This window comes from Amphiura filiformis, chromosome 4 (genome assembly GCF_039555335.1).
Source record: "Amphiura filiformis chromosome 4, Afil_fr2py, whole genome shotgun sequence".
Taxonomy (NCBI): Eukaryota; Metazoa; Echinodermata; class Ophiuroidea; order Amphilepidida; family Amphiuridae; genus Amphiura; species Amphiura filiformis.
Window position 1 is genome coordinate 72,142,222 of NC_092631.1, and position 15,897 is coordinate 72,158,118.

General features: G+C 35.5%; 2 protein-coding genes across 2 annotated transcripts in view; one reads left to right on the forward strand and one right to left on the reverse strand.

Annotated features, from left to right (window-relative positions):
• Positions 1 to 4,510, reverse strand: part of LOC140151364 (cytoplasmic phosphatidylinositol transfer protein 1-like) — a 77,289-nt gene extending 72,779 nt beyond the window's left edge. The window contains exon 1 of the mRNA XM_072173674.1: positions 4,320 to 4,510. Within this exon, the coding sequence (XP_072029775.1) occupies positions 4,320 to 4,367 (48 nt within the window). The 5' untranslated portion in view covers positions 4,368 to 4,510. The remainder of the gene's footprint in view (positions 1 to 4,319) is intronic.
• Positions 4,511 to 4,714: 204 nt separating this feature from the next.
• On the forward strand, positions 4,715 to 15,664 carry LOC140151365 (autophagy protein 12-like). The gene is made up of 4 exons (XM_072173675.1): positions 4,715 to 4,916; positions 8,410 to 8,546; positions 11,281 to 11,343; positions 13,525 to 15,664. The coding sequence occupies exons 1-4, from the start codon at positions 4,781 to 4,783 to the stop codon at positions 13,582 to 13,584; spliced, it is 396 nt and encodes a 131-aa protein (XP_072029776.1). The 5' UTR covers positions 4,715 to 4,780; the 3' UTR covers positions 13,585 to 15,664.
• Positions 15,665 to 15,897: the final 233 nt, after the last annotated feature.

The following is a 15,897-nucleotide window of genomic DNA, read 5'->3' on the forward strand; positions in this document are numbered from 1 at the left end:
ATGCAAATAAAAATATTCTTTTCTGCTTCCTGACATCATAAGCTTTCCATTGATATATAACTTTATTTTCAATGAGGTTCACCTTTAAAAAACTGTAGCGGGTTCAAAATATTTTTCCTTGCCATTATTTTTCACAATTTTCTTACATGTGGCAATCTTAACCTATTTTCAAGTTCAAGAGTTTAATTGATTTTCCAGTAACCTCAACCTCATAATTCCCAAGTTTCTCCTAGCTGTTTGCTGGCAGCCTGGCCTCGTGCCATAACACCACTAGCCATGGATGCCAGCTAACGCCCCATCCATTCTCTCTCCTTGCCACAGGTAAGATTTACATTTCTATTGTTTTATTTTAATGCATATTATGAGTTTTCATGATCTATAATATTTAGATTTAGTGCTCTTTGATTATGAGCATGAAAAGGTATAGAATTATAATTATATGATACTTGATGGTTTGGTAGTTTCATAAACTTGTGTTTTTAGGAGTCAACACATTCTTTGCTTCAGTACAAGTTGAAATTATGATAAATTTGTTTGCAATTAATTGCATGTTTTGGTTTCCAAGTTTACTTATGACAATAAGTTGTAGGTGATGAATTATTGTTTGGAAATTGTTAGTTTGTGAAGTAATTATTATTATAAGTCTTTTTATAATAATTGTGTTCTAGTTAATGTATTAGTATTCAATGTATACAAGTATTGGAGGATAATATTAACTAGTGTGAAATGCATCGAGTTAGTTCAGCTGACCACTTTGGCCAAGTGTCAGTTAGGTTAAATCTTAAGAGGAATTGATCTAAATGGACAAATTCTACTAAATGGACTACTATTGGTGTTGACCAATGTTATAATTGCTACATTAAGCAATGGTCTGTTATTATTCTGAATGTACAAAACTATACATTCTGATTTCTTTTATTTACTATGTTTATATTTTATGTTATCAACTATTTGAGCTCAATTGTTCATTAGTAATCCTATTGTTCTCTTGTCAGTCACATCAAAACATTTAAGGTTTTGCACTTTTGTTGTTTTTATCTCTTTATTCAACTATTATTATTATTATCACAATCATTTCATAAATTTAGTATCTCAGTTATTTGTTCCGTTAAAGACGTGTTAAACATGTTAATTACAACTATTAAACATTCTGTGACAAGTTTGCATTAGGAAGTAGGCCCTATAGATATTATTAGTTAAGCCATAACACCACTAGCCATGGATGCCAGCTAACGCCCCATCCATTCTCTCTCCTTGCCACAGATACCCACAGGAACCCCGAGCAACGTCCCTACATCACATCACAAAGACCCCAACAGAAATCCAGAGCATCACCCTTCCATAATGTACATCACTGAGCAAATAGCAAATAAAACGTCGAAGCAAATCTACAACGAATCTACCCCATGTGTGTGTGTTTACTATTTCATTTTGTGATTTCGCACCGGTTACAAAACATTCAAAACCATTTTTGAAAACTTGCTGCAAAATATTCTAGCATAATGTTACATTGACATGATATATTACAAACAAATATTTTACAATAACATTTTGTAATAGTATGTAAAAAGTAATAGTGTGTCAGTGTTCGTTTTAAGTGGTAATCCGGGCGTCCTGACGGCCAAAATTGCTGTCGGATTACCAGAAATTCACTGCCGGTTATCCGGCGGACGTCCACATATTTTTCACCATTACAGTGTCTGAATCGATGTCCTACGATTCCTCATCAAAATTAATTTAAAACGTAATTATATCTCAGTTTTCCCAATCAGTTTTCCATGATTTTAAAGCTAAAATCGCCAACTAATTGAAATAGTAATTGTTCGATAAAGTCAATTTAAAATCATTAAGCTTACGCACGGTCGTGTATGGAACATGATAACATCCATCCCGGAAGTCTTCGTATTTCGCTTTCACACCGCCGCATCCCCACATACCTAGTTTGGGCTCGATTATAATTAGTGTGCACTGTGCAGATTTCTTTTACTCCGTACTCGCACTGTGTCTTTGTGATTGTGTTATTATTTCGCTGACCTTTGGCCTGTTAGAAGGAATCTGTAAATGATACACTACACTGAACATCGCTTCCACGCAATTATGCTTGTTTGGAACTGTGCCTTTGAGGTCGTGACAGTTTGACAGCAAAAACGTTGTTTCAACGTCGCCTCGCACGTGCGTTGAGAAAAAAATGGCGAAGCAAGTTTCAATTTTGAGAAATCCCGACTTTGGGGGATAATATACGGATGACCAAAAATTTTGGCGGATGACCAGATTTCATGGCATGGTCATCCGGCGGATGACCAGATTTTTTTCCTTAAAACGGACACTGTACTGTATTTACTGTATTAAACAACCTGGGGCGTGACATTTTTTTAAATAGGGTGCGTTTATTAGAGATCTTTTCACAACGGTAATTCCAAAAAAAATTAATGGGGCGCCCAATGGAGCTTTGATGTAATGTGCTGCAATGTAACCGTTTGGATACTTTTTAACAATAATGTAATATTAGCATCTAAAGCAAAGAAAGATTTGGAAATGTAAAGCATATTTATTGCAGTGGGAGTGATTTAAAAACAAATCAATACTGGAAAATTATGAATATTAACATAAATGTGAACTTTCACCTGATACCAAAATGCATTTTGATGGGGTAAAGTGGGGGATGAGGCTGTCAATCGGGTTACCCACCTTTAAATGAAATAAACATTTTCTGTACATGTATTCACTCTCACCTTGTGCCATGGTTCATAAATCACACCACTTATCATCTTTTAGTTTCAGGAAAATGACTTGCCTGAAGGTGTGCATCACCTGTCTAAGTGTCATCTCATTATTAAATGTTTCCCACAATTTTATAGCATGTTTTATGTTGTACATGTGCAAAAAAGACACAATTTTCCTCCAAATACCAGAATTTCGGTTTATCCTTCGTGTATGCATGGAATTAGCCTAGCACAAATCTTCCATTGAAGGATTATACAGCTTTATTCCGTAAGCTGCTTAATTCCACAATGTAGACTTAACACTAGTCTAACTCATGAATATCTTACACCAAGGATACACCAGAATTTCCCTCCAAACACCAACATTTCCTGGGAAGGAGCTTGAACTTCCCACATTCCCCACTTTTTCGAGCCATGCTGAAGGCTCTGATTTGCTTTTAGGTAAGGGGTTACAAAATAATTATCTGTCCCCCTGCCCCCCCCCCCTCCTTGGGGAAACAGAGGGAGACAAAAAGGGGGAAAGCAATTTTTGACAGGAAGAAACCTGGGGAAGGGGGTGAACAAACTGGGTTCTTATACTGTTCTGGTTGGTTTATTGCATATAAGAAGTTATTCACTGAAGACTGAAGATCATGGTCAGATCTATGAATCAGTGCAGTGCTGAGTCATGGACGGTGTGAGTGGTAAAAACACAGAGAAAGAAAACAGAAAGCGTCGTACCACCTAGACTCGCTGAGTCTCATGGACGCCGTTCCTATGTCCATCAGACTCGTATTTCCCATTTTGGATGTCAATGGGAAATACACACTTAACGATTTGCGCCGGGTAGAAACTTGAAAAAAAAACTTTAAAATGTCATCAATGTATATAAAAGTGGTACCAACCGATTGTGCTTGCTAATTTAAGACTCGGTTGAAACAAAATTAAGGATCGAAAGCATTTTAGTGTCCAAAAGGCAAAATTATCGTCAAAGTTCTGTCGAAATCGGCACCCTTATGAAGGGTTCAGAATTGAATCGAACGAAAATATCCGATCTTTGCGATCAAAAACACAAAATTACAACTTTAACCATACTATTCGCAAAGACATTATTACCAAACAATACAGAATAGAAAATTTGACATCATTTTCTCAAAATATTGAAAAATTTGCTCACCAGACATCGAAAAAAGTACGCAATCCAATTCCCGTTCAAACGCGTGGGAAACTGAAAGTGCGATAATCGTGACTAGTACCACCAGTCAAAGTCTCTGCATCATCCGATAATGAGGGTCGATTGTTCCATGTAATGCGACAGGCGAGACTGCTACGCAATTACCACGTATTTTCATGGTCTATCGCGTAATCGCGAAAGCGCGCAACGCTCGCGCTCTAATGTATCTCTATCTAGTATCGCGTTTACACGCAGCGCTGGCGTGATTGTTAGACACGGCCCGATCGAACAATCGGCCCTCATGAATATGCAAAACTTACATCATATAATACACGGGAACTTTACGCTGGTTGTACGCTCTCCGTTTTCTTTCTCCTCTGTGGGCATGTGGGTAAAAAATTAATGTGAAATGCATGAGTGGTGGATGCAATTTTTAAGCTTACCTCATCAACAGTTAATGGCATACAGATCCTGTATTCCTTGATCATCATCTTGAATTAGGCCTAGTGGTACCTGCTCTCCAAACCAAAATCAATCACAGCACAACGTAATAAACGAACTGCCTTCTTCGAAAACTAATGAAAATGTGAAGAAAATAGGCTGGCACAACTTGTCTGTCGACACCATGTGTGTGTTTACAAATTCAGAGGGGGCGCTATGCCACTCAGGAAATAAGCACTTAAACATGACTTAAATTTCTATTTTGCAATTTCTTTAAACAAACTACTTCGATTTTCACTTCAAAAACTTACTTGGGTTTTAATTGACTTGTTTATCAAGGATTTGCACAACACAAACACGGGCACAAAAAGGAAAAACCCTTTCCAAAACTTTTTCACCACTGTTTTCATTACTTGAGAAATGTGTGTGTGTTTAACAACAAACAAAAAGGGATTTCCCCAAAATGGCCGATCAGGGCAGTAATGAGAACGGCGCAGAAAAAGCAGAAAATCCACCCCAAAATGAGGCAAATACTCCTGAAAATACGCCTAGTGAAGGCGATCAAGCAGCTGCACCTATGAAGAAAAAATTGGACAAAGGTAGACGAGTTTTTAATTGTTTTTCAAGCCTTTTACTACGTCCACCTATGGGCGAGAGCAGAATTCGACAACAATGTCATGAATTATACTAGAAATTTCAATTGAATGAATGGCGAATGGCGATCTTTTCTTTTAGACCACCCGACCTATATAAGGTTAAAATTAATATAAGGTTAATTAATTAAAATTTATCAAATTCGCATCAATGTTAAATATGTTTAATATTATCGCAATTTGTGATGTAAATCTGAGCTGAATGCAAAACCGGTGATGCAAACTCCAACACTTTCGTGTAGCACTTTCTTGATCATGGGCGCTCGTTTTTGACAGTGATTTACGCTTGTGTATCAAGCATTTTCAAGCGCGTTTGACAGGTTTTTACTGCGTGATGCAATTTTGCATTTATTCAAGATTGCGAATCAACATGATCAATGTCTTGCGACATATTTTTCTTTAAATAATTCCCTCATGTCACAAATTCTTTGCCACTTTCCACTCATCTGATCATCTTTTTATGTGACGGAATTGATGCTGATTTTATGAAGGTATGTTTTTTGGTTTGTTCAATAATTTAAAATTTTTTTTTTGAGACAAAAACTTCTTAGCAGAATAGCCATTTTCACTTGTTTTCAAAAAGTTGTTTTAACCTTGTTTTTTACCCCATAATCCCCCCCCCCCTTTTTTTTTCCAAAGCCCTGCCATCCTTCCAATACATTAAACCTTGACTTCAAAGTGTTTGGCAACTGTTTAACCTTGATGGAAAAGTAAATCTTGATACAAAAGTAATAATTTAGTCCCTACATGTATATAGCAAGGGTGGTCTAAAGGAAAAGATTGCAGATTGTTTATTAGTATTATTTAGCTTTCACATGAGACCAAAACCATGACATTATCTTTTTGTTTAGCCGAGATATGATGAATTGAACAGATCACAATTTTGAAAGTATGTAATTAAAACAACACCGCCATTTTTAAATGGCGAGTTCAAAATGAGTGCAAAATATTTTATGTAAACAAGTTTTAACAACAGCTTTCTTAATTGACCGCAGGGACCAAGTTTATCAACTCACTTTGGTGCCATTCAACTGTGCATGCAAACTTTTCATGAAAACTAAATCTTGGCAAGGCTGATTTCCTTTGGATATCGAGCAGAGCTCTGGTTTTTGTACTCGGGTATCACAATTTTCGAGCGGGACTCGATTTCCTGGGTATTACTAGCAGGCAAGGGAATTGACCCTCCAAGTCATAATCTTAGATTAGCTGCTTTTGGCTGCTATTTGGTTCATTGCCTCATAAATATTAATAAAGTTAATAAATAACTGGCGATGGATGAGGAAAGAGGTGTCAGCCATACCAATTTGTGTCGCAATCAGTGGAGTGTGATTACTATAATGAAAGACAAAGATAAAAAGACTAGTTTGCGTCTCGTCTGACGTCACTGTCAATCAAATTCTCTATGATCGTTGATTGGCTAATAGCGCGTGTACATGTAAGGAAGGTTGATTCATCTGGTGCCGATCGGGGAAAAGGAATAGCAGTGAATGGCGAAAAATTACGTACTCTTACAAGGCACCCGGTTTTACCGCCGTGTTCAGCAACTCATATCATCACGACACTTGTAAACAAACCGGCTCGAGTTTGATTGACAGATGACGTCAGACGCAAACTAGTCTTTTTATCTTTGTCTTTCATTATATGTAAAGCAATGGAAATCATGATGGGTACAGCATCAAAAATGTTGCTCAAATGATACATCATCGTTTAGTTTCTTAAAAATTAGCAAACTCAAAATAAAAATGTTTGCTAATGTTTGCATAATTTTTAGCTCAAGCTATCGATGGAGCAATAGTGCACTCATGCAAATCGTGTTCACAATTCAAGTGATAGAGAATTGAATAGCTGCGTGTAGTGCACAACAAAAATGAACACAATATTTAGCAATTACTTAGCCTTGAATACCACACCAAATCTTAATTCAATTGACTCATTCTAGGTTTATGACAGAATGTGCTTTTCCATTTAAAATTCAAGACATGACCTTAATCTTTCACACAGGGGATGTTGATTTCAAATGGGGTCATCCATTCAGGTAACCCCATTTGAAATATGCACTCTCTGTGTAAAAGATTAAGCTGTTCCATAGGGGATATGAATTTCACCTGCAATAGCCCTAATAGTACTAGTGGTGGGTTATATAATGATGATGCTTCAAATTTCTTAGGGAACCAGCTTATTTGATGCAGCATGATCTCCTGAGCATTTTGACACCTTTTTCATCCAAATCGGCCAAAAAATGAGAAGGTGCCGGCCAAAACAAGTATTTGGACAGGGAGGGTCTGTTGGGGGGTCTGAAAATCAATATTTTCATCAACAATCATTATTTTATGCTCGATTCTGTGAAAGTTGGTGTTGATTTGTATGTAATTGATGTTTAGAATTCCATTTTTGAAAGTTGCATAAAAATTGGAGTTGTTGTTTTCTTAAAATGGCCATTTTACATCCAAATAAGGATATGAGGGCGCTTCGCATTTAACTTGCAAACAATCTTTAAAACAGAAATTTCAATGGTGTATGTATGGAGATAACCATAGGTAGTACCTGCTCAAGAAATTTGAGCGATTTACATTGCACGGTTTGATTTTGGCAGCCATTTGAATATTTCATAGAACGCTGCCATTCAACTGTACAGGGGTCAATGCACTTTAAAATGTGTATGTTTCAATGGAAGGCTTCCTGAGAATACGAAAAATGGTGCCACGGTCAAACAAAAAGAAATATAATGCCCAAATTTCTTGAGGATGTGCCACATGTGATTATCTTCATACTGACATCATTAAATTTTCATGTAAAAAGAATGTGTGCATGATTTATGCAAAGCGCCCTCACATCCTTATTTGGACGTAAAACTGCCATTTTAAGAAAACGACAACTCCAATTTTGATGCAACTTTCAAAAATGGAGTTCTAGACATCAATTACCTGCAAACCAACACCAACTTTAACAGAATTAGGCATAAAATAATGATTATTGATGAAAATATTGAATTTAAGACCCCCCTGTCCAAATACTTGTTTTGGCCGGCACCTTCTCATTTTTTGGCCGATTTGGATCAGGAGATCATGCCACATCAAATAAGCTGGTTCCCTAAGAAATTTGAAACATCACCCTTTTTAAAAGGCTGTTTAACCTACCCCTATTACTAATAGCTGGTGTGTAAATAGGAGAGTCCGGTATAAGAAAGTGTGTGTATTTGTTTGTTTTTCTTCATAATTATTTATTACATGTAATTATACACTAGTTATTCAAATAGGGCTACATCCCCACTCTCAAGACCGGACTAAACACCAAATATTTGGTTCTTGTCTGTAGAATTCATGAATTGATGAGGGTGGGATTTGCAGTTGTTGTCCATGCATACATCCAGAGATTGTAGTCATCGGGATGAGGGTTATGATTAATGTTAAATCTTTTTTTCTTTTTGCTTATTTCACAGTGGATATTCTTCTGAAGGCCACTGGCGATGCACCAATAATGAAGAAAAAGAAGTGGGCTGTAGATCCTAATAAAAAAGTTGGATGGGTTATAGACTTTATACGTAAATACATTAAATGTGACCCATCTGACTCATTGGTAAGTCAAGTAGAAATCTGTAGTCAGTATGTGATTTGACTTAGCGTCTTTGATTGTGGGTTGCAGGGTCAGAAATTTGCAACAAAGTGCGAGAATCCTTTTGGATTCTCCCAGTGGAATTTTGCAAGAATCCATGGATTCTCACCAGATAACTTTGAATGAGAAACTGAAATATTTACGAGAATCCATTTAGATTCTTGCAATTTTGTTGACGAGAATCTATGCGAAAATGTATTCTTGAGTTGGATTCTCGCCGAATTTCTTACCCTGAGTTGTACTTGAAAGTGTGCTGATTAACCCCTAACAACACTGTGCTACAAAATTTACAGCTGAAAGCCAATTGCGCATGCATGCATCCCACGCAATGGTACATGTATAACTCACTCACCCAAAGTCGTATGCACAGATTCTTTGGCCAATAGCAATACCTACTGGTGGGCGACCTAGTGCTTGGTATGCTATGGGTCTTTGGTTCAAATCTCGCCCCAAACAAACAACTTTTTTTGTTCATCTTCTCTCTTAAGAGACAAATGGCAGATACACTGTACAAAAACGTTTAGGGCTATTTCATTATAAATGACACGTTCACAAAAATGGCTTTTATCATATCTGGTTGATATAATTAGGGTGATAATGCAGTGTTATTAACTTAATTCTAAGTATGCCACAAACTACAAGCTACATGAGCATTTTTACAGAATTCTGTCTATTTTTTGTATAAAAAATTGCCAAAAGGTACATTTTAACCCAATTTTGGAGTCCCATTTCATTTTGCCCATGTATTCTGAATAAATTCTTTGAAAAATTAGGTACATTCTATGGCAATGTGCTTGTTGCAATGAAAATATGATATGTGTGGAACATCATGCAAGTTGAATGGTGAAAATTGGTGCAAAAATGTTAAAATTTCGTAGATTCTTGCAAAATTGGCATTTTGCGTTAAATAAAAAATGAGTGTCCTCTCCAATTCATGCCTCCATTTTTGTTAACATTAAAGAGGAAATATAAACCCTTACCCTACCTGTATAATCTGTGTTATATTACCAATTGATGGGACAGGGCACTGATTGAGGAATTCATTTATTTTACATACAGTAGACCACTTGTTCTTGATACCACAGTTCGCGTTAAAAATTTGTCCTCTCCAGAACTGAAGTTAATTACTAATTGTTGAAATAAGAAGGATTATATCATAGAATGTGAAATTTGTAGAGGAAGAGTGGTCTTCCTTCTACCAAGGTGGCACATGATTTGGTATTTGTTGCATTTTGCAAGCCTGTATCCACGATTCTGTTTGCAATTTAACAAATGTCCTCTCCAGCACAATTATGTCATTTCCATGAATTGGTAAACAAACTAAAAAATAAAAATTTCAAAGAGCCAAACCCACAAGAAATTTTTGCATTTTATTGCAAATTATGCTTACAAACCACTTTAGTGTTCAAATTATTGTCCAGTTGTTGAGAACACATATGATATTATTCTGCATTGAACTTCGGTTAGCTAAAAATTGCAATATTCCTAATTTAACCAGAATATTAACCCTGTTTGTAGTGGATTTTAAATGCTGGGGATCTTTTATGCAATAATATTGATGCAATAATATTGATGCAGCTATTTCTAAAGTTAAAGTATGCTTTATTATGTGTTAAAAATGTGTCCTATCCAGAACAAATGACACAGGAGGGTCTTTTATTTTAGGTTTTCCATGACTAGTACAACAGATTGACGCAGAATACTCACTTATGCATCAGTGTAGCTATTGGGCAGGACAAAATGACTATTTCATGAATTTTTCATGTGAAGATAAAGTTTATCCTTAAAATATGTAGTAATTTTGCACCATTTATCTGGATTAGTATCAATTTACTAATTGTTTTATATTGAAACTGGCATATTTAAGACACTGAAGTGTAAAGGAACATACAACAATTATTACAGACTAAATATGAATAAGTATGAACCCAATGTTGGTTACATATACTCTTTCAAAGTTGTGTATTAAATTGTTTAAAAAAATGTCCCTCCAGACGGCAGCTATGTTTTACACAGCAAAAATTCAATTTAATTTTTTTAATGGTTCCTGAGGGTTTGACGCTCTAATATTTTGAGAATTATTGACACACCATCTGAACTTTGAAATGATAATGAATTTGCATGAAATAAATGAGTTTGAATTTTGACCCCTTTTGGGACTCAATGTTGTCATTTATAATGAAATAGCCCTTTAATAGATTGATATGCAATACATGTTTGTACAAAATATTGTTTGTTATAAATGTGCCAAATCAAAAGATCTCTCATTCTATTGAAATATTATTCTTTATCTGCTGTGTCCTAGCAGAATATCAGTCAATGTGAGATAATGATAAATGCAACTAACTCAAAGAACCATTTGGATTGAACCAGCGCGCATTCACAAATTCATGTCGGAGGTCAGCACCATGAGCTGTTGTGATTGGTGACACACTGTAAAGAAATGTAAATTTTCGAAAAAAATAGACAACAACCTTTACAATAGGTCATTTTTTACTATTTTGTCGAAATATCTTGCAAAAATAGTAATTCTATTTGAAGCTTTTATAATAAATTTCAAAATTTTTTCATATTCTTTCGAATTGCGGAATCACTGAAAATTTTTACTTATCTTAGTGTTTTATTTCCATTAAAAGTTATACTAAGAAATCTTGTAGTAAATATCTTTATATATACATGTGTTGTTTCTATTTTGCAGTTTTTATATGTAAACCAAACATTTGCACCATCACCTGACCAAGAAGTTAGAAATTTATTTGAGGTAAGTTATGTGGGTGTGTGTAGCATGTCTCCTGAGAAGAACAGGCATGAGAATTTCCAGTCAAAACACTCGAACCAAACTTGTGATGTCAAAATTCCTGGAATTTTATTTATTTTCAGCCTATTTTCAGGTGTTTTTGTTCAATTTTATGCACTTTTCCAGTTTTTTTAAAAACAAAATTAGACTTTTTGATGAATGTGTATTATCATGCCTGGAAGGAGCTAAGGAATAACTTTATAAAAGATAGATACCATTACAGGTTTGGAGCAGGGGTTTCCAGCTATTGGGTTGCCATTCAGGGCATGGTGTTATGAGGCGTATAAAATTGGAAAAGTAACACAAAATTGGGATTGTTATAAAAATAGCATAAATCATTTTTTTTCTCATGTATGAAATAGGTTAATAAATGTGTATCACTTGTTGCTTGAGAAATTGTACAAAATTATCTCTGGTCTTCTCTGGTGTAATGCACTCCCCTCCTGCAGGGCTCGTTCATTAGATGCATCAACATCTCATTACTTATTATTTTGTACAATTTCACTCCGAACAAAAACTGCCAGGTGAATCATGTTGCTTTAGTTAACCTTTTTACCATCACACTGAATTACCAGAGCTTTACCAGACCTTTAAAATCAAAAGTTAGACTTGAAAATTGAAAAAGAAAACAAATATGGACCAACTGCAGGAAACAATGAGGATGGAGACTAGAACCAAAAATAACTGTATACGGTCGAATTGGAAGTGGTTTGGATGTGGTTTTAAAGTGTTTCCTTCTTGACATAATAGTACCAGTATGTGAAGGATGATTTATATTATATTATATATCAACAGTACCAGTATGTACCTTACAAAAGTCTCATCTCATGACAGCTAATAAAAAAATGAAAATAATTTGTATCAAAGCTTTTTACCCATCATAACCTCGGGAGGGTGAGAGTGCACAAAAGATCACAAACAATGCCATGTTGGGTTGCATACGGCATGGTACGTGTTTGGTAACTATTCCACCAGATGGCCCATCTAAATTTTTTTTACCTATTACAACATGTGAAAAATAATATGGGAAGTACCATTTAACATTTAACATTTTCACTATGAACTCTCACCCTCTTGCAATATGGCACCTATACGCTGGCGAAGTTACGTAATAATCGGATTAACTACCATAGCAATAGGTGAAAGCAATTTTGAATATACCGCGCTGCACTGATACATTCACGCGGTATCTTTACATTGAATCATATCATGCTGATCACTTGTACCTTTAAGATTAGTATCTTTGAAAATACCAGTATTGTATTTAATCTATGATTGCAGACATACACAAGTGATGAGTGTAACCTACTTGTAGTGCAGCGCGATATGTTCAAAATTGTTTTCACCTATTGCTATGGTAATTAATCCGATTAATTACGTAACTTCGCCAGTATTGTATTCAATCTATGATTCCAGACGTGCACAAGTGAGGAGTGCAACCTGCTTGTAGTGCAGCGCGAGATGTTCAAAATTGTTTTCACCTATTGCTATGGTAATTAATCCGAGTAATTATGTAACTTCGCCAGCGTATTGTCTAATACACCAAATTGAATTCTGCTATCCCTTCCCATAATGTGTAGTAAGGTTCCTGACAATTTTGTTGAGCAAACATTTACTAATTGAACTCCTGCTTACATGCATACAAAGTAAATTAATATTTTACTTATTTTACTTTGTAAGATAAAGCATAAAAAAATAACAGCAAAAGTTTATTAGTACAGATCATGCAACTATTCATATATGTATATTGTAAGTACAAGACAACTTGCATGTATTTTGTTTTATAAATGCGAGGTGAACAATTGTCCATTAGGATTGACTATGTCAAGCACATAGGCAACAGGGCACTATATTAGTAATCCTAATGGGCCAATCAGTGGTTCATAGTAGCACAGGAGAGTGACAAGAACCATCATAATCCCAAAAGATGTTGTATGTGAAGGACTGAGCTCCATAATCAGTGATCTTTTCAACTACAAAGTCTGGGAGTCCATTCCAAACAGGGACTGTAAAATGCCAAATATGCTGTAAGATAATAATTTACCTCTTTAGCAATAATGTATTGAGCTTCTTCATTTAAGAAGCACCCTAAAATAATGATTTTTATAATGCTAATCTTCATATTTGATCATTTCTTGCACACAGTGCTACGGGAGTGATGGTAAACTAGTTCTACATTATTGTAAAAGTGAAGCCTGGGGATGACGACATTCTGCTGCATCATTCAGTATTATGAGGATTCTTGAGAACAATGTTAATCTGCTGCACTGGTACCTGACAATGGAATCAATTATCTGGTACAACATTCTGGTTATTAGGAACCAAAACAAAATAATATCCTAGATAAGCCTATATGAATGATGAGAAGAGTTTGAATGAGTCAAGAAGTGACTGACTTTGAACAGAAATGTGACATTTGACTCCGGATGGATTAATGAGTCATGCTACTGTCATACAAACAAAATGATTGATGAAGTCTTGTAAACCTGTTTAGTTTCCTACCTGACCCTAGCTCCCTCCCCATCTAACCAAACCGGAAGAACACCATTGTTTTATGAGAGCATAGGAGAAACATAATTGACATCAACATTGACAAATTTAAATGACCCCCTCCTTCACTAATGAAACTACTTTCATTCATAAGATTTCATCAATCTTTTTGTTTGTTCACTTTATACTCAATTTCATGCAGCAAAGGAAATTTGACTCCCATTCAGTATAGAACTACAATGTATTGGGATATTTAATTCTTGAAGATGAGTCTTGACAAGTGAAATAGAGAATTGCATACCTGAATGGTACTCTACCAACATGCTGTGCAAAACTTAGACAAAGAAACAGGCATATTCTTTAGGAAACATTCCGAAACTTTGATGAGGTCCTATAAATGAAAGTTCTTATGTTAGACGGCTGACCCTTCCCTGTATGTAAGTGTGAAATATTGAAAATTCAAACCTCAAAAGATCAACTTTGACTGATATTTTAGCTACATGTATTTTTTTACCAACATATTCAGACTTTTTTTATCCCCTCCCCCTAACGAAAGGACTTTTGTTTATAGGACGTCATCAAACATTTGGTTTGTTCCCATAGGTACAAACCTAAATCTGATTGAAAGCTGGGTTATATCGCCTTCAATGGTCACTCTCTTCACAATACATAACTTACCAAAAGGGCTACAAGTGGAAAAACACATATAGTTTGATCAGCTCATAATCGGCAGGCCATATAACATATATTTTATTTTGAGAATTGCCTTGTGATATCTCACCAGAAGCATCACAAATTATAAATTGAAGTTTTTGTCTACGTTATTGATCACACACAATATAGATCAGACAGGTCAAATATATATATCACTTTCAACATGGGTATACTTTTTGGCATAGTGGTAAAAGCCTAACAATTCCCGGCGATTACGAGCTGATCAAAGTATAATGTATTCAACCTAATTAGCACCTGGGTGCTTAAGTCAGTCATTTTGGAGGGTACTTATTAAAACGATGAAATGAATGTCAAAATAGGGAATTTACTCACAGAAACATTCAAAATACAGTGTATCTGAAGTCAAAGTCACAAGGTGTAAATGACAAATTTATTTAGACACTTGCCCAATTTTATTTATTCAGGTACATCAAAATGGGGGCAGTTGTTCCTGAAAAATTTTGTGGCATGCACTTATTATGGGAAGGGTGCTAATTAGGTTGAAAATGGTATTATTTCATAAAATTTGGACTCAGGGGACATGTTTTTCAAACATACAGGCATAAACTATCCATAAACAGCCACAGTCTCTGTGCTTTGTATGATGTGAATTTGTGCATATTCATGAGGGCAGATCGTTTGATCGTGAATGTCTAACAATCATGTCAGTGTAGCATGCCTTTGCGTATATGCAATAGAGTGTTGCTTGTCTGCGTTAACACGAAAGACTGTAAAAATATGCGGTATGTGCATAGCAGTTTTGTCTATCGTACCTCATGGAACGATCAACCCATGTTAATGGGTGATGCTGGAACTTTACTTTTTTACGGATAGACTGCATCTCTTTAGTTTATGCACACAGGTGTGTTATTCAATATGTCACTAATCTAGGGGAAGGTTATATATGAAATGTCCTCTTAGGTACAAAGGTGTCATAGGCAAAAAATTATCAGAAAAGTGGATTTTGACTGCACATAAAGACAAGGAATGTGGAGAGTTATTGAAAATGTGAGCTAGTGATCCGTATCCATTGGTACCATTTTACCATATGCAACCCATCACATCGAAACATAGCAGTTGTGGGAAATCCATATATCACAAAAAATTAATATTGTACATTTGATATCAATATGTGCAAAGTCATTTTATAGGAAAAAACTTCTTTAACTTGGTTAAGAAATGTTAGTTTACATATTTAAAGGCACCTGCCATGGTTTGATGTGATGGGTCACATATGCCGACATATCAAGAATCCTCAGAGTGTAAGGTGGACTATTTCTATTCCAACCCATCCAGTGGCTAAGTTTCCACTGT

Excerpts from the sequence above, each read along its gene's own strand:
- LOC140151365 (XM_072173675.1), top strand. The coding sequence starts at position 4,781 with ATGGCCGATCAGGGCAGTAATGAGAACGGCGCAGAAAAAGCAGAAAAT. Across the intron at positions 8,547-11,280 it reads GTGACCCATCTGACTCATTG|TTTTTATATGTAAACCAAAC; the intron begins GTAAGTCAAGTA and ends TCTATTTTGCAG. Across the intron at positions 11,344-13,524 it reads AAGTTAGAAATTTATTTGAG|TGCTACGGGAGTGATGGTAA; the intron begins GTAAGTTATGTG and ends TCTTGCACACAG.